The 19,768-nt window shown below is 42.3% G+C and overlaps 1 protein-coding gene across 10 annotated transcripts in view; it reads right to left on the reverse strand.

Annotated features, from left to right (window-relative positions):
* Positions 1 to 19,768, reverse strand: part of RHBDD1 (rhomboid domain containing 1) — a 136,716-nt gene that overhangs the window by 31,734 nt on the left and 85,214 nt on the right. For 4 of the 10 annotated variants that reach the window (XM_040639769.1, XM_040639745.1, XM_040639760.1 and 1 more), the window contains one exon: positions 14,879 to 15,453. The exons of 2 other annotated variants lie outside the window; for them this stretch is intronic. In XM_040639769.1, coding sequence (XP_040495703.1) covers positions 15,335 to 15,453 — 119 coding nt within the window. In that variant the 3' untranslated portion in view covers positions 14,879 to 15,334. Of the gene's footprint in view, positions 1 to 13,700; positions 14,133 to 14,878; positions 15,454 to 19,768 lie in introns of those variants that run through there. 4 more of the 10 variants (XR_005837210.1, XR_005837209.1, XR_005837208.1 and 1 more) reach the window with 2 other exon arrangements.

A 19,768-nucleotide genomic window follows, 5' to 3' on the forward strand; every position in this document is an offset into this window, starting at 1 on the left:
TCGGGGAGGTAGAAAGGTATTATGAATTTGGTTTTGTACATGCTGCATTTGGGATGTCCTTGAGTGTGTTATATATAATTTTAGAAGCTCAGAAAGAGCTTCCTCTGGTCTGAGGAGATCAATGTGGAAGTTGCCAGCACACAACCAGAAACTGAAGCCTTGGGAAAAGAAAAGAACAGCCAGGGCCGCCGGGGTGGCATAGTTGGTTGAGCATCCAATTCTTGGTGTCGACTCTCAGGGTCTGGGGATCGAGCCCCATGTCGGGCTCTGTGCTCAGTGTGGAGTCTGCCTGGGAGTCTCTCCCTGTCCCTCTGCCCCTCCTGCTTGTGCTCTCTCCCTAAAATAAATAAATAAATCTTAAAAAAAACAAAACAAAACAAAAAAAACCTAGAATGAAGTCATGGAGAACTGATATTCAAAAGTCAAGTCAAGGGAGGTGAACCTGCCAAGGAGGCCAAGGAAAGAGCCAGCAGCAGCCAGAAAGCCAGGGAAGTGGGCATCAGGGAGAAAGGGAGACAAAAGGTAGGGTTTTAAGAAGGGGTGATTCACTTGGGTAAGAAATGTGGGGAGGAAAAATGACCCCAGGCCTTGGCAATAGCAAGGTCACTGAAGAATTTGGCTGGAGCTGGGTAATTAGAGTAATGGCGGCTGTAACATGATCGAAGAAGTGATGGCAAGATTCAGAGTCGAAGAAGTAAAGACAAGAAGCAACTGGCTGCAGGGTGTCAACAGAAAGAAAGGGGCAGGTGAGTGGAAGGCAGCTGTGTTACTGCTCTCTCTTTCTTTTGGGCTGAGGCAGGAGAGAGGCTAGTATGTGTTTCAACGTTGATAGAAAGGACCCAGTAGAGGCCGACAGGCTGAAGACAAAGGGAGAAAGGGATGATCAATCAGTAACAAAAAATTTTCCTGAGAAGTCAGGACTTCTGTGATGGGGAGACCTCGCTGCCCAGCTGTCAGAGGGATGAGTTAAGTATGGGATTGGGTACAGGTAAGTTTGTAGTATTTTTTTTTTTTTAAGATTTATTTCAGAGAGAGAGCGAGCACGGGTGCCCACACGTGGGAGGGAGGGCAGAGGGAAAGAATCTCATGCAGGCTCCCTGCAGATCATGGAGCCCGACACAGGGCTCGATCCCAGAATCCCAAGACCGTGACCTGAGCAGAAACCAAGAGTCAGATACCTGACAGACTGAGCCACCCAAGCGCCCCAAGTTTGTAGTTTTGATAGGAGACTAAAGTCATTACCTACAGGTGGATTCTATTTTCTCGGGCAGTCAAGGCCAGGTGGGATGTTGGCGTGCATTTATAACAGGCTCAGTCTCCTCTGCTGGCCCATGTTCTCCAATCAGACTCAGGTGCCCAATGGAGGGTCTGAGAAGCCTAGTGGCTGGGCTCATCTGAACCTGCGGTTGTTTCCAGATGGGTGGAAGGAGGACAGAGCAGTAAGGGCATGGACAGTATTTGTAAGACAGTAACTGAGACAAAGGACAGGAAATCTAAGGAGGGAAGGTAAGAGAAGGAATTAATGGCCTGGAAACGGGGACAAAGAACACCTGCGGCTGAATAGCCAAAACATCAAGGTCACCTAAAAGCGGCTGAAACTTGAAATATGAAATCCATGAATGCTCAGAGCCCAGGATATTTCACATGAGAAGCAAAGGTAAGTTTTAGATACAGCTACTCTACTATCGAGCGTCACTCTACTTTCCAACAAGGAGGACCAGAGGGACCTTGACATTGAAGAGGTAAGAAGGAGGTACTGCGATTCAAGAAATAACATTCCGAATCTGGATTTCATACCATTAAGTTACTTCTAAATGCGCTTATTGAGTTCACCACAGCTGTTTCTGTGCAGGTGTCCTAAACGCAAGTTCTACCTGATTTCCTTTTTAAAGCTTCTCTCGACTGCAGTGTTTCTCAACTAGGGGTGACTGTGCCCCCCAGGAGACCATCGACAAGGTCTGGAGATATTTTTGTCTGTCACAACTAGGGGGGCAGGTGGATTCCATCCAGTCGGTGGGGGCCAGGTACTACTCACCATTCTGTGATGCACAGTCCCAACAAGGGACTCTCCAGCCCAAAAGGCCAATAGTGTTAAAGAAACCCTGCACCAGAGCAAACCTCCTTGAAAATGCAGGCCATTTACAACAGACAGAAGAGGGTTCAACTGTGGATCGAAGTAACTAACAAACTATCTTCAAATTTTCTGTCCCAGAAACATCCCAATGCCCTAAACAAAACCAACTTAGTTTTCAGAAAAGGCATCAAAACAAGTACACAAAAAGTCACAAGGTTTAGATAGTAAGAAAGCCTAGGGATGCACTTGACTTCTCCCTCCTTCCTTGCCCGGCTTTCCCCATCCTCTCATTTACCTCCTTCCCACGCCCTGGGGAATTAAGTTCTAATGATAAATTCATCTCAACAAAATTCCTTTACCAGAAGTAAATGTGAAAGTCGGAAGGATTTAGTAAGACGGCCTTTTGCCCATATATAGAAATGATGAAAGACCGGGCCACGATTAAATTCTGAGCAGAGTAACATAATTAGCAAATTTATGAATGGGTCTTCTTTTCACGGTTCCACTGTCAGGACTAATTACTTGTATTAATTAGAACTGTCAACACATGAATATGCTTGTTGAGGCTGCTTCCTATGGTAAAATACGAGGCTTGTAAATATCAAGACACTTGGAAAGATGCAAAGACTTTCATTTATTAGCAGCTCTAAATGATGTGGAGGCGCCGGCTGCACAATGAGCCTTGGGAATTGACTGTAAATAGATTCCTAGTTAATGAATTTGCTGTTTGTTCTTCCTTGCTTAGGCATTAGTCTCCGTGTAGCCTCTGGACGAAATAGCCGATACATCACTCGTTGGGAAGGACTGTCGTGAGGATAAGGAAAGAATGTGCAGGTTACCGAAAACTGAAATGTGTAGCCAGGATGGTTACGGTGGGCAGGAGGGAGCTCCTGTCTCTTCTCTGAGTCGCCGGGCCTACTGTAAAATACATTCTAAGAACTGCCTGAGTGAGAGGGGAAAGAGAGCTGGCGGATGAAGAACCAGAGTTGGAACACCACTTTTAACTCTGTGTGACCCTAGGTAAGCAGACAAATTACTTAGCCTCTCTGTGCCTTGGTTTTCTCACCTGAAAAATGGGGCTAGTGACCGAGCTTGTCCAGAGTTGTGGTGAGCCTCCAATGAGGCCATACACGCAAGGGGCTTCGAGCAGCACCCAGGTGAAGCATGTACTAGCTCTTACTGTTCTTATAACCATCGCATGTGGGACGGGGGTGGACACAGAAGTGAACACTCCTAGAAGGAGATCCTTGGAGTGACCTGCACAGTGATGAATAGCTCTGGAGTCAGATAGGTCTCAATTCATACCTTGACTCTATTACATTTAATTTCTGAGGCTCAACTGTGCCTGTCTTGGAAGTTCTTGCAAATAGTAAATGAAAAAAATGCATGTATTGTACTTGCTCTGCGTGGTCCATAGAGGGTTGCTGAATGTTAGTGGCTTAGTGATCATTCATTATTACCTTTCGGGAGAAATCTCCAAAATCGAAATGGATACCAAAAGAAAGGTTTTGGTAAGTGATCCAAGGTAAGCGTAGAGAGAAAACGTGTGGCAAAGGAGAAAGGGAAGCAAAGTGGCAAGAAGAGGTGCTAGAGCAAGGGCCTTCTGTACCGCGTGTCCTTCGTCCCTGCGTCAGGTGCCGCCACCACAGTGCCCGAGCACGCCTTAACTCTCTAACCACCACATCCCCACAAATCCCTTAATGACCCTGCTCAATGGTAAAGGAGAGACAGCTGGGATTCCAACTGGGGCCTGACTGACTGCAAAGCCCACACTCAGCCTGTGTTGAGGCGGAAAAGCAAGGCTGCAAAGGGCTTCCTCACAGACCGAGGGGTTTACAGATTCTAAGCTCTTTCTGCTTACTTTTTCCTTTTTCCCTTTACACATAAAAAATAGTAATCAGGGGCACCTGGGTGGCTCAGGTGGTTAAACATTTGCCTTCAGCTCAAGTCATGATCCCAGGATCCTGGGATAGAGTCCCACATCGGGCTCCCTGCTGAGCGGGGAGTCTGCTTCTCCCTCTCCCTCTGCTGCTTCTTTTGCTTGTGCTCTCGCTCTCTCTCTCTCTCTCTCTGACAAATAAAATCTTAAAAATAGTAATCAAATTCTTCATAGGCAAAAGCTTGTTCTAGCTGGTTGGCTAAACTTTTAACTGCTAACTACCATAAAATACCATAAAATGTTAAATTAGGGTCAGTTAATCAAGTCGTTTCAATTTTAATCCCCTTAAGTACCAACTTGGAGATAGTCCACAAAAGACAGAATTATTCTGTGTTTTATTTGACAACGCCCTTCCAGAGACTCCTATTTCTGACAGTGTATAGATGGCCCATCTCACCAGCGCTGCAGGGAGTGTTCCAGAAATGACCGAAAAGGGCATCTGCTAAGGTCCCTCCAGTTCAAAGATCTTCTATTTCTGAATATAGCAAGATGTCGAGACTACAACTGATTTCAATTGAAAATCCATTTCTGTATGAAACATATAAAACTAGACAACTAAGAAAATATAGTAAGTTTGACCCCTAATCTTATCTTAAAAATCTTGCAATACCTTAAAACCAACCAGGCCAAAAGTTTATAGCATGAAAATAATCAATATATAAAGAGAAAATCTAGTTGGGAGAATGTTCTGGATCATTTCACAAGGGTATCTGCTAAATACAAGATAACAGAAAATCCACGGAAGTTCCTACAAGTGTATTAAAAAAGCTGATCCACACTGATCACTGGAACCTGTTAAAACTTATTTTAAGGATATATCTTCCCACCTCTACTCTAGTTGCTCACTAATTGCTTTCGAAGCAAAATAGGCACCTAAGAATCCTACTGACAATCTTCTAAGGTGGTGGAGAATCTTTAGTAATGGTCAGGATGTGCATTATTGCTCGTCAAAGAACTCCGCTTATTTTTTGATTGCATATTATGCTTAAAAATGAACTTGCATGATATGGTAGAAACAGCTCTAGGTGGGGAGTGTAATGATGTGGATTCCAGGACAAGCTCCAGGATGGATAAGCCATGAGGGTCTAGCCAGAAACAACCTTTTTCCCCAGGGAGCACACTGCCAAGGTGGTTAGGACCAGGCCATTCCTAACGCCCTTACAGACTTAGAATCCCAGGAATAACTATGTTCACAAGAACTCGGTGTGATTCTTATAAGGCCAAGCCACTGCCACAGGGCCCGTAGACGAACAGTTATGCAGTTTCTGGAAATGTCAGCTGACCTCTCTTTAAAAGGCGCAGCGGAGCAGTCAGGTTGTAATCCTCTCTCAATTGGTGATTTCATGAACTGCAACTTCCCTAACCACGAAAAGGCCTGACAATTTCATTCCTCTACGAAGAAACGTGTTAAAAGGCAAAATAATAATACAATGAAGGACTACAAGCAATAATCATTAAAATTCACTGCATTATGTTAACATTCCTCATCAGTAAAATTTAAGTCTAGAGAACAGAATAAACAAAAATAAACATGTTATTTTATAATTTCTTAATTGCATGATTTCCAAGAAGAATTGGTATGTGATGTAAGACGGGCTTAATGTTTGTTTTTGTTGTTGTTTTGGATTTTTTTGTCCTGGAGACAGTCAAGAAACCATGTACCACCCCTTTCTTCCAGCCTTCACATCCCTAAACATTCCCAAACTGCCTTCCCCCTCCTCTTTTACTAGCAATGGTTTCACCTAAATCAGAGCTATTTTTGCTGATGCCTTTTACCACTTCCCTCCCTCCATACCCCCTTCCTCTTTTTCCCACTTGACCAAGTTCCCTGAAGGCAGGAAATGTGGTCTTCATCTTCATTTTGGGGGAAGGTGGGGAGCTATCTTCTCCTATTTGGCACAGTACGGATTCCCCATACATTCTAAAAACTATATATAAAGAATTTAGAAATCTAGGTACTATTGCAATGGGTGGTATTCTCAGTACCTCCAACCTAAAAAAACAAAGTGCTCACTGCCTTCTGCTAGAGCTCCTTCAGGACGATGCAGAGATCAATGGGAACCTCTCACCTTGTCTTCCAGGATCTCTCCACCTGAAGACTAGGGAAGCTTACAAGGCAATCCCAGTGCCTGGGCCCACACTGCCATCTCTGTGCACACTCCCTCACCCCAACCCCACCGGCTGTGGATCCTGGTTCGTAATTTTAAAAAGGTCCCCAGGTGATGCTAACAGGCAGGCAGCTGAGCATCACCAAAATCTCTAAACCATCTCTCCAGTTACTTCAATACTAGTCAACCGTATGTTTGGTCCTTCTTGAAGCACAGTCCTTGGATGCACCAGGGTCACCATTTACTTACAGAAACACACGGGACAACAATGGTTATTCTGTTTTCGGAAACCAAGTGAGGTCACCGCAGTTAGGAATATATTCAGTTCTCCTTGCTGTCAGTGAGCTGTATCTTTCAGAAAAGTCCACTCTCCTTTATTCTTAATATTGCCTTTCCTGTCTTTCCACTCAATTGGAAGATTCCATCTACAGTTAGCTGAGTGTTACCTGTGGGTTAGAGAACATTTTGGGATCCCATATCCCCTGGACTCTCACACATATCCACCGCAGGCCCCAACAAGACTCAGCCGTGAAATCTGCCACATACATTCCCAAGCAAAGCTGCAAGTGGGCCTAGAAGACATACATTGACCTCTCCTGGGAAAACTTAATCTGAAACTTCTTGATGAATATTTTACAGAACTCTGATTCACTATAATTTCTATAATTTCATTCTGATAGGAATGAGTATGAACACAAAAAAAAGAATTCACTAAGATAGTAAAGTACTAATAGCATTTCGTAGAGTATTAGTACTGTTATTGTTAATTAAAATATGGTGGTGACAACCCTCCCAATACAGTATAACAGGGAAAATAACCATGACTGAGTCCAGAGACTTCGGAACCAAGACTGTGTGGGCTCACCCCGTGGCTCTACCGCTTACTAGCTGGGTGACCTCAGTCAGCCTCCCTTTGGTTTCGTCTTCTCTCAAATGGGTAAATAGTAAAACTCACTGCATTGCTGTTGGATTAACACATGTACACACACACACATGTATACACACACGCAGATCACTTACAATGGTGCCTGGTATGCTAGGACTCACTTAAATTCCATCTCTCCCCCTGCAACCCGATCCCCACACACAGCACGGGGACCTTCAAATCCATATTTGCTCTTACTGCTCCCCTACTTAAAACTCTTCCTGGCTTCCGCTGTCCCAGGGCCAGCTACAAAACCCTTAAACACCGTGTACAGGATCTTTCACAACCGGATTCCCACCTAGCTTGCCACTCGGGGCCGCACCTGAAAAATATCTTGCAGTCCCAGACTACTTCATTTTTCCAATGGGCCATCCTCTCATCTTGGGGTCTTCATCCATTTTCTCTGCTCCCTCTTTGTTTAAACCCTTCACGACTCATCACTTCCAGGGGAAAACCAAAATCCTTAGATGTGCCGTGGCCTGGAACCCACTCATTGAAATTTAGGGTCAATAACCCCGATCAGCCCAAACTTAGATATTACACATTCATTCATATGAGAAAGGATGCTCACTGCCTAAGTGTTCCCACCTGCCGAACCTCACGACACTGAAGGTGATGGCAGAGATTATGACGTCACTACTCAGGAATAAGATCCGAGAATTCTGAGTCTCAAGTAAATGGCATCCTCTCTGTACGCCTCTGTCTTCTGTTTGCTGAAGGCGCAATTTTTAAGTTATCTTCATGTTAAGGAGTTGTTTTTCTGTTTATGGAACTGCAAAGAGCAGAGCAAGAAATGCTTTTTAGAAAATACAAGTCTGGGTGTTTTTAAGGACAGCGCTCATTTGATCTCATTATTCTGCCAGTTAACTGACAGGAAAGAATGTCCTAATTGCTCATTAACTCTGGAGATGTCCCCTTTGTATGGTGTCAAGGTCTAAGAGATACAGGGTACACAGCATCCGTACAAACTACGGCTGCTTTGGGGGACAAAGCATTAGTTTCACGTGGCTAAAAAAACAGCAGATGTTTTTGATTTGGGCTTCAAACACTCTTATCTATAATAGAGTAGAATTTGGTGGGGAGTTATTTTCTCCTCGGGCTAATAAGATGAACCACATTGCTGGTTAAATACTATTTTTTCTGGGGCCACATGGCTTTTCACAACCATTCCTAAGGAAAACATTCTTGGTTCAACTGCAATCTGCCAAAATGGCAGATTTTTTTTAATTAATTTATTTTTGGTAGCATATTGGCATTTTATTGTCATCTTGACTTTTAGCTCCACTGTTGTGGGAGTGCTGACAACACTGACTCCATCGTTGGCCCTCGTGTTGTTCACGCCCACACAATGAGCTCCCTAAAACATTATGCGTTTCAGGCCCCTTGGCGTGGATTTTTAAAAGGTACTCCGGAGAAAGGCTCTCCCTGAAGTCCTTTCACATCCACCCACCCATCCCCGCATGCAGCACCATAAGGAGTAAAAGCATAGCAGAAACACGCCATCAGCATAGGCACAGCTCAGGTCCCCTTCCTCAAAGCATACAAAGAAATCCAGAATTCCACTAAACAGCGATGCCCACATACCAAGAAGAACGGTCTACATGTTTCTGCAATATAGAAAACATTAACATAATAATTAGCAAATCATTAGGGTTACCAAGGGCTAGGAAATGTCATAACTTGACAATTGTCATCATGTCAAAATTATGCTCAAAATGGGCCTTGCAGGGCCCGAGTTATCTAAGTCAGGGGCTTATTCCCCTCTGCACCCCTAAATGCCTCACCAAAAAGCATCCTCTACACAACAGCAAATTACTTGGGGTTAAAAATTTATCTTTGTCACAGCTGTGTGTGCCAAAAGAAGGGCCCTGCGAACCCCCAGAGACACAGCTTATTTAAAGTTATAATGAAGACAGCAGGTGTTCTATACAGATGTCACTTCTTCTAGAAGACACTTATTAAACACTTTATCTCCCTTAATGTCGAAGGACTAGTAACATTTTATTTTCTTTCAGCATCACTACAGCCAAAAGTAAACTGTTTCCTTTTAGTCTCACTGAGCTGAAAATTAAAAACTACTGGGCTTTGGGTGGTTTAGGTTGATTTGTAAAGAATTCTAAATGCAGTGATTCAAGAGTCAACCCATACTGTTTTCTAGTAATGCAGAACTGTATTTTGCAATACATAAATGCTCTTCCACAGAAAGCACGCCAGAGTTCTCCTTTTCCTGGTGACCCAAATCTCTGGGTTCCAACTACCACACAACCTTTCGTTCAGATGAAGCAGAACAGATAGGAAAGGACCACTCTCTGTAAAACGTACAGAGCTTTACATTTCAGATACTGTCAGGTAAAATGGAACTGCCTGGTGCCACGGTTCCTAGCCTTCCGCCAAAGCAGCCTCGAACTAAGGCAGGATCCAGTGCATTCTAGAACCTTAAGAAGGAAATCACTACAGTAGGTGGGGAGAGCTAGCTACTGATGACAGGAGCCGTTGGCCTTCTTGTCTGCAGGGTGTGGATAACTTTAGCACAAAAGGTTTAGAGTGAGGGGAGAAGGGAAAGGAGGGGATAAGCAAAAGAGGAAAAGGGGAGACAGGATCTGGAGAGATTCTAGTTCAGACACTGGGCTCTGCTCAGTCTCCCCCATCACTCTGTGCCCATCAGTAGCCTGCAGAGGCCGGAGGCATGAATACATGATGTCTCTGCATTTCTCCACAGCAACCTGATGCCTTCAACGGAATGGGGCTGGGGAGAACATCAGAGAAGAGCATGGCTAATACCGAATATTTTCAGCAATGCATAGATTCATTTTAATAATATGTTTTTCCTTCTAAAGGTTCCACATGATTTTGCAGAAATTTTAGAAAATGGAGTTAAGCCGAAACAAGAAAATAAAAGTCACCATAATCTCATGCTTGAGAAATAAGGATAATTGGCATTTTGTTAAATATTATCCCAATCTTTTTTATACACATTTACTAGGTCTTCCAAAAATAAATGGTTTTGTTTTTTTTTTTACTAAGAATACTGCCTGTATCGTTGCTTCTCATTCGATACACTGTGAACCTGCTTCTGTCTTTTTAATGGCTGAGTATTATTCTACATCATGATTTATGTAATCTGCCCCTTATCGTGGCATGATTAGGCCATTTGCAATTTTTCCAAAGCAGATGATTACAATGTAATTTTAATCAGCTTAATATTTATAGTAATCTTCATAACATTGCACAATTTCAGTCTTGTGTTACAACAAAAATAGATTTAAATAACACAGATGTGACACAGGAAGATTTCTGGCCCCTAATTGAGATTCATGAAGATATATAAATACATATTATGCATGACTCTCACATCTGGCTCTCCATAACTAAGTGCAACAGAATTATAAATAGTTCTGGACCCTTGGAGAACCGCCATGTGATGAAACTAGACCACTGTGAAAGCTATTTGTGATTCTATAATAAACGGAAACCAACATATGACTCTTGATTTTTCTTACTAGCAACACAACACAACAAAATGGATGGAAGACGGTGCACAACTCTTAGGAGAAGACTTTGAGAGGCAGAGCGGATAGCAGTAGAAATTCTCACGGGAATAATTCCCTCTCACAAGGAGCGGGAGAAATGTGTAACAGCCTGACCTAAAATTCTGATGTCTAAAGCCACACTTAATGTGAGCACATTCATTCTTTTTTTGTTCTGAATCATTTCTCTTCTAAAACGAAAGCTACTGAACAAAAATAGAGCCCTATTTAAATGAACGACACAAATATTCTTAATTAAAATGTTGCTAATGTGTCCGTATTAAAAATATTTTCATGCTCATATGCTATAAACTTTGGTAGAAATGAATGAGAGCCAAGCAGATGATGTATGATTGTGCACAGTAAACTTTGTGTGTGTGTGTGTGTGTGTGTGTGTGTCCTATAAGGTACCTGAGATGCAGGTTTCTTATGTAAAAGGGTGTTCTTTCCCTACACAAATGATTTATTTTGCTATTTTTAATTCTATCAAGATCTGTTGCTTAAACAAAACCAAAAACCAAACAAAAGAATTTAGCCAATCATTCATGGGCAGGTGAGGACCACAGTAAAAGAAATGTCCTTGTTATTCTAGAAGTAATACGGTCTTTCTAAATGTAGCCTAGACTGTTCCAAAGCGGCCACACCCATCTCAGTTCTCAGGATTCTGAACTCGGGAATATCACAACTGCCAATCCACCTCCCAGAACACAAACAAATCTCCAACTCAGTGACGTCCTGACTGTATGGAGAACATACATCTCTCCTGTACGTGGCAATTCAGTAGCAGCCTAGAAATGCTTCTTCTAAAAGGCTCTGTTGTATGATAAAAAAAAGTGTCCCAACTAGGAACAGAGAAGTCTGGCCTCCTTGCCTGCTGTTTCCCACTTAGAATGTGACTCTGGGCAAATCATTTAACTTCTCTGTGCCACCGCTTCACCGTCTGAAAGAATGAAGATAATTACAAATGCTTATTTCAAAGCGCAGTATGGGGTACGTGAACCTTCCTAGCACCATGGACAGGCACTTAATTCTTGTTGACTTGGAAAGAATTTCACCAAAACATTTGCGGTGCTTTCTTTTGGGCGCCTATATTATGGGTAGCTGCAAGGATACACCTCAAAAGTTATGTGGTTTTTCTCTGGGTGGTGGGGTTATAGGTTATTGTCTTCTTTTCCTATTTGTATTCTCCACAGTGAATATATATTGCTTTTTTTTTATAACTAGAACTACCCAAATAGTAGAAGACTGTGATAGATGGGCTCAGGTACCCATCATCGCCTGTCTTAGTTCCTCAGCACCATCTACCTCAGGACATCTGGAATTCAGGTAGAACTTCCAGAAAAGGAGTTGAGAGCTGCTCACTCCTATGGCAAAACAAAAGCAGACCCACACAGCAATCACAACACACATCTTAACAGATGTTAGCGCACATATGTGAGAGCCACCTGTCACACTTCCTCACCCACTTCCCCCCTCCCTTGAAGGCCAGGTGGACTCTGCCCCTGGCGGCAGGGGAAAGCTGAAAGTCTGTCTGCAGTCGAGACCAAAAGGCTCACGCAGGGGTTCAGCTCTAGGGTGGCCTCGTGGACGCCCTAGAAATATGGGTCCAATCTAGCACCTTCTAGGGAGGTCCTGTCTCCCAGGCCCCTCACACCTGCCTACTTCACACCTGCATCCCCAGGGCAGGACACTGTCAACAGTAACCGAGGCCAAGTTCACAGACATGGATATAGATGTGATGGGCTTCTCCGAGTCTGTTTCCTTGTTGGGTGAAAGCAGGTGTCAGATATGATGACCTCTAAGGTCACGCTCAGTGCCAGCATATCACAGTTTCATTTGAAAATGGTGCGGCTTTGTCTCATTTTTCATCACTGACTTTAAAAATAATTTAAATAAATTAAGCAAAGGATTACAGTAACACATCCTTCCCCAAGATTTAAACTGAAGTCACGTGCTTAATATGCTCAACAATGTGACTCTTTACAGACACCAAACTCAATACTGGTATCATCACCCAACTCACAGATGGAGAAGGAATATTAAGGCACAGTCATGCAAAACATTACATATACTTTTGATATGTAATTATAATGCTTAGAGAGGAATCAAAAAGGCTCAAATAAAAAGAAAATAAAATCTGATTCACTAAAAATATCAACTACTGAATCTATGTAACAAAGTCTGGGTCTTCAGTTCAAAAAATAAAAACAACACGTTTTGTTTTATATTTTAGTATAAATACGTAGGATTAGAAACTTCCTCATACCCTCAATTGTTTGATTAATAAGAATGGAAGATCCACTGTACTTTCAAAGCACTATTTGAGATCTCTTTTCCAAATTAATACATTTTTGTAGAAACAACAAGAGTTTCTTAATCAGGCCTAAATTAATCATTTTCTGCAATTATTGGATTTTATGAAATACTAAATATACACATCAATTACTCCTGAGATTACTGTGTAGACAGCTTGAGTATACAAATCATTGTATTAGTAACCTTGATAGTCTATAAAATTCTTATATAACTTAGGGAATCGTGATTGCTGAAATATTTCACAGATAGGTAAGTAAAGTGATCACCTCATTTCAAAAGTTAGTAGGGGCATGTGGGTGACTCAGTTGGTTAAGCGTTCAACTCTTGATTTTGGCTCAGGCATGATCTCAGGGTGCTGAGATTGAGCCCTGGGCAGGCTCCGCGCTGGGCATGGAGCCTGCTTAAGATTCTCTCTCTGCCCCTCCCCACCCCCTCTCCCCACTGGTGCTCTCTCTCTCTGTCGCTCTCTCTTAAAAATATTTCAAAAGTTACTATATCTCTTTCGTGAATCTAATATATTGGTTAGCTGAAGTGAAGTAAGTCCCTTAAATCTCCCATTGTTCAGAAAAAAGAATACTATTTTTGGTTTGATAGTAAAGAACAGGATGCCTTCCTTTCTGTAGCCTACAATGCTTAACAATATCTGACACATACGAGAGGCTCAAGAGGCTCAAATGAGGATTTGCTGAGTAACAGAATGAATGATGATCTGAGCAACATGAATGTGCAAGGTAATATTTCTGAAACCGTTAAGATTTGGTAGCCTCTAAGTGTGGGGAGGATGGGGGGGGGGGAGACATGGGTGGGTGGAATTAATTCATTAGCGTTTTGTTTTTACTTTTATTGTTAAATCTACTCATTAACATCTGAATAATGCTTTCAATAAATGGGGATTGTAGGGGGTGGCAGAGGAAAAATTATAAATATACACAAACCATTACTGTCAAGTTCCCAAATATGTTTAAATTTCATGTATCTTTATTTCTATTTTGTTATTCCAGTAACAGTAGGCTATTGGTTAATATTTTAAAATTTGGGACCTCAAGAGAAGCTGGCTCCTTTACAATAGGGACCTACACAGAACTCTGGTCCACTCATTATTTTTTCCCTGGCTGGGATATTCACATGTTTCACAGATTTTAAAACTCATTATACTTACGTTTCTTTATGTGCACAATTTGACATCTAGACACAGTCTCGAATATCCAACTTCACTCACCGAAATGAGAATCTCCAACACAGACTAGCAAGTAAGAATCATAATCCAAAGTAAGTGTTCTGCAATGAAACCGCTTTTAGACAATCTGGCAGATGGTACTTTTTCATTACATAGAAACTTTTCCTAGGGGAAAACACACCAATTTACTTTAAAAAAAAAAAAAAAAAGTGAAGTGGTCACACAGAATTAGTTGTACATCTCTGTCTTGGCCTCCAATGCCTCTGCGAAGCCAAGCAGGCCAGCCGCAAACATTTGCATATGTTAAAAACGGCCCAACTGTATTATGCCTGCACTGCGCCAAGGAAGGATCGTATAATCACTCAACTGAATGAGATACCACCTCGCAATCCACGTGTGGATCGGCTGAGGTCTGCTGCTGATAGCTGTGTGAATTTACATTCCTGAAACGGTCTTTCATCCGTGAGCCCTGAGATCTACATGTCACACACCAATATTCCTGACGGTTCCCAGTGCCGCCACCCCTTTCTAGCTACACCCCTCCTTCTCAGTCCATTACCACAGAATAACGGAAAAGGAAGAGAGGACCCAATTCAACTCTTTACTATAAAAAAAAAACACAACAAAACAAAGGTCTGATTAGATTCAGTCATTCACACCTCAAGTAAAGCTGGTTCATTAATAAGCCAGGACTGAATGCAGGACACTGACATTCCCATCATTTTCCCTTTGTACTAGACCGGGAAAGAGAAAAAGAATGAACATAATGCATTTCATTTTTCTCAAAAATGTTCACACAATAAAGAAACAAGACAAATGCTGCTCTTATATACATTGGTGTAGCTTCAGTAAAAGGAAAAACGTATGGGAGTTCTCTCTTTTTTTTTTTTTTACCGAAAATGTGTCTCAGTTGGTCCCTACAAACACATAATGCTTATAAACAAGATTCAAAGATATTGTCAAATCATCTGTTAACAACAAAAGCATTAGATATTCATTTGGAACCTAAATTTTCTTTTTTCTAAAATGGCTTCCCTGGTAATTTCACATCCAAAGATGGAAAGACAAAGCAGCAACCAGTCTCGTTCTGAAGCCAAGACCTTTGTAGTATATTCTACCATAGTTTCACATATGGCTAACCAGCAACCCCAACTGTACAGTGTGGGGGTGGAGGAGGCGGGTAACAGATCAGCTTGATTTTCACGAGGGAGCCAAAGTGTGACTGTGGCCATTTGCCTTGCAGAAGAGTCTACGAAAAGCAGCACAAGTTACGCCACTTGCCAGTAAGGATTTCCAGCTTTAACCAGTACACATGCTCCAGGCTGGCAGTTGGGGGTTGAAAAGGACACAGCTTTGTACCCACCCGCCAGCTGAACTTGGTGGCAGGCTATTAAAAAAAAAAAAAAAAAAAGGCACAAATTATACATGGAAGGATGTGGGGGAGAGGAGAGAGGAAAATGCAATGAGCTAATGTTCCTACTTGGCATCTGCCTTTTGACTCAAAGAAAGAGATGGCTCTTTTCCAGAATTTTTCTATTATTGTGGTATCAGCTGCCTCTTGGACTCGCTTATAAAAGCTGAGACTGCCAACAGAACAAGATTTCTGTTGATAGTAGTAAACGTGCACGCTCCTTGAAATAATAGGGATTTCAAGATTTCTCCTACAAGGGCTACTTTGGTATTACTATCACCAACATGAGCTTCTGGGCCTGTATGGCCAAGTACTGGTAAGGACCACGACCACAGCACATTCTGAACTTAAAAAGGTGCTACCTTGATTCTTTAATTTACTCCTCCAATATATTTAACTAAAGAACAGTTTGAAACTAATTGGTGCTGGATGTTTCTTGCAGGACTGGCATTCTACCAAATGAATTTCTATTAGTTGGCCTTTCAAATCTCAGTGTTACTCTAGCACACTAACTTTTACCCTGAAGACTGGAAATCCAAGAGAAAAAAAATTACGCATTTACCCAGGCTTTTTAAAAAGGACTATAGATTCTACCTACTTCATGAGGGAAAGATCTTCTTCACTTAAACAAAAAAAAAAGGTAGTAAATAAATATACTAAGAATGATAGATTCGAACCCTGACGAACAACAAGGAATGTCTCCAGCTTCCCTTTGGGGTGTAGAAAGCTAGGAGGAGCATCACTCCTATCTTATAATAAACATAAATGCAAGACAATCTGCAAATTAGTGACTTTTTCGCAACCCATCACAGAGCTGAAGCAGTCAGACAACTAACTAAACAGAGACCTAAAAATGTATCGGAGCACTTGCTCACCTATGTCAGACTCCACCGGACACTAATAAAAAGAATTTAGCCAAAACCATGAACAAATTGCTAAAGGCTGAGTGTGAGCTAGCAAGAGAACACACGACGTATTCAGAGAACACATAACACAAAGTGTACTGGGGGCTACAATATAAAAGAACTCACACCCACTTTTAGGCTCTTCTCAGAACCTCTGGTGGACAGGCCTCCCAAAAGGGACAGGTGAGAGTGCCCGGAAAGCATCCTTTGTCATTCCTGGTTCAGTCCTGGGAGAAAGAACAGCAGCCCTTGCAGGAAAGGTTTGTAAAATAGGCTGCCCAGATCCTTCTTCTCCATCTATCCTCACGGCACAAAAAACGTCCAGTGCCCGGAAGAAAGGCAAAAACCACTGTTTCCCTAACGGAAATGGTGAAAACTATGCAGCTTAGGAAAGGAGAGGGGAAATAAACAGGGACCTCTAAACCTGGAGGAGGGCCAGGAACACCCAGAAGGCCACACCTCCAAGAGAGGCACACAGTCACTGAGATCAAGGCCCAATCAGGGTGTACCCCACTGCCTCCCACCCCTAGACTGCGAAGTGCAGAGTGAGAAGCAGCAGCAGCAGCAGCAGTCCCCCGGGAGAGAGGCATGAGAGCGGATGGGGAGTCTACCCAAGCCACAGCGCAGAGGAAGGGCTGAAAGCCAAGGTCAAGCAGACACTGAGTACACCTCATCAGCAAATCAGCCCCCACCCTAAAGAACAAGGTAACACTGCAGGACGCTGAAAGTGTTTGGTGTACAGAGGGTGAGCACAGCAACAATAGGCTTCGGTATCACTGATAGCAATTTGTTTCATTCGAAATGCACTAGGCAATAGAACAAGTAGATAATCAGAAGGGATTGGAAGACCTGGGTGAGCTAGACTAAGTTAGCCTAATCAATGTTTATGGAACATTCCACCCAACCAGAGCAGAATACACGTCTGTTTCCGGGGCACAGGGCATTTTCACCATGGTGGGCCATAAAATGGCACAACCAGGTAGGACTTACCCTGGGAATGCAAACCTTCTTCAACTTTGAAAATCAAAATAATTTAGTACGTCAACAGACTAAAGAAAAAAAATAATCTCAACATACAGAATTTTCTTTTAAAAATTACTCTTTACAATAGCATACCTCCCCCTCCAAAAAACATACTTAGGTATAAATCTAAGATAATACATGGAGGATCTGAATGTTCACAACATTTAGTGGTATGAAAATCTGATTACAACATAACATTGAATGAAAGCAAGTAAGGTACAAAACAGTATGTATATATGGTCAGAATTTTACAAAATAAAACTTGAACCAAGTATTTTTTTCATAGGGAAAAAAAGGCTAAGAAATATTAAGGCCTTTAAAACAATGTCTCTGGTTTCTTGTTCTTAATAAGGCAATCACAAAGTGTTTTAAAGAAAATAGAACTGAAATGAACACAAACAACTTGTAAAGCTAATTCCTTTGCTGCTACCTGTTACTGTATGATGCACTTCACTAAGTCTCTTTAGGTCAGTTTTCTTGGAACTAGTTCCACATGCTCTTAGAAAACATTAATTTAATAAATTGGTTTCCTCATTGCAGAACTAATTAGAATCCTCAGTATACCAGTGCCATTCTGGATCTTTAACGGGGTATAGTTTGCTATGTTTATGGTTTTGCGGTCTTTTCCAAATGTATTTGAATGTAGTACTTGTGGAGGGGGCTGGTGAGAGAGACAGGACAGGGCTGTTTGGCTGACCTTCCAACGTAGGTTGCAGACATCACATTATTTGGCTTCTAAATACTTCAGTGTGTATCTCCCAAGAATAAGAGACATTCTGCTACTTATCCATGATACCATTATCACATCCAAGAAAGTCCAATTACTTCCCTAATAACTTCTAATATCTAGTCCAAATACAAAATTCCCATTTTATTTAAAAAAAAAAGTTTTTATAGGGACTCCCTCTGCCCACTGTTCCCCCTGCTCGTGCTCTCTCTGACAAATAAGTAAAATCTTAAAAAAAATGTTTTTATGGTAAGTTTTTCAAGTTTTTTATGTTATGTATGGTTGTTACTTCCTTATAATATAAAACCATACCCTGTTTTTTTCTTTTTGACATGGATTTTTTTCCCTCCAGGAGACCAGTCTCCTTGAACTGCAGAAATCCCATTTTTGTCTGACTCTTTGTCCGTGGTGTTACTCAGCTTGTTCCTCTATCCCATGTATTTCCTGCATATTGACGCTTACACTGGAAGACTCAGAGTCAGGTTAAACACTTGTAGCAAGAGTCTGTCGTAGCAAGAACACGATGCTGTGTTGCTCATACTGCATCATATCAGGAGACTCACAACAGGCCGCCTCACTGATAACACTGCTGAGCACGAGCACGGCATTCAGGAGGCGACTGCCAAATCTCTCCGTCGCGAAGGTACATCTTTCCCTTTGTTATTAGCGTCTCCACCATGAGACGATACGTTATCACTGTCCTGTCTCTCAATAACCTTCTAAGTGATGGTTTTTTGTTTAATCCTTGATGGTCTTTGCAGGACTACCAGTTATTTCGTTGGGTTCCTTATTAATTTTTATTTATCTCTTCAAAATTTCTTCATAGGAAAACTGAGTCTTTCTGATGTACAGGCAGGTGAGTTCGGACAAATACAGAGTTTTGTAGCCGCCACAATAATCAAGACACAGAATAGTTACATCGCCTCAAAAAATTCCCTCCCACACTCCCTTTGGGGTCCTAAATGAAGTCTGGTACAAAGTCCAAGCTCAGTAGCTTTACTCCAACCTTACTTGTCCCATAATATTTCCTGTCTCGCCTACTAGTGATTCAACTCCTGTGTGCATAGGAATAAAACCATGAACATTTATTTAGTACAGGCCCTGGGGCCCTACCCCCCAAAATTAGAAAGGCTAAGGCATGCTGCTTGCGATCGTGAAACTAGTAAACCATTGAGTATATGCGATATGATGATTATGAGCATGGCCCTAATTCTCTACTTTTCCTTCCATCCACACCCTCTGCAATGTGACTGTGCAGCTCCTGCCATGAAGAGGTGGACTCTATTTCTGAATCCCATCAGTCTGGGCAGTGACTTGTTTCAGCAACAAAATACAGTGGCTTTGGCGGGGCACCAGCACAAGTCTTACTTACTTCTACTCTCCTGGAACCCTTGGGCTGAGGCCCCGCAGATGAGCCTGGGCCACCCTGCTGGACGAGGTGGGGTGTGCGGCCTCACCTCCACCATCGCCTCAGATGACGGGCAAGTCCATGGGGTGATTCCAGAGCAGCCAGCTCCACGCGACCCACTGTGGACAGGCCACGATCCCGTAAGTTTGGCCAGCTGACTCACAAGCCCAAGAGCAAGAAGGCATGTTTATTGGTTTTAGCCATGTCAGGGTGATTTGTTACACAGCA

This window comes from Ursus maritimus, unplaced genomic scaffold, assembly GCF_017311325.1.
Source record: "Ursus maritimus isolate PB19 unplaced genomic scaffold, ASM1731132v1 scaffold_1, whole genome shotgun sequence".
In the NCBI taxonomy this organism is placed as follows: Eukaryota; Metazoa; Chordata; class Mammalia; order Carnivora; family Ursidae; genus Ursus; species Ursus maritimus.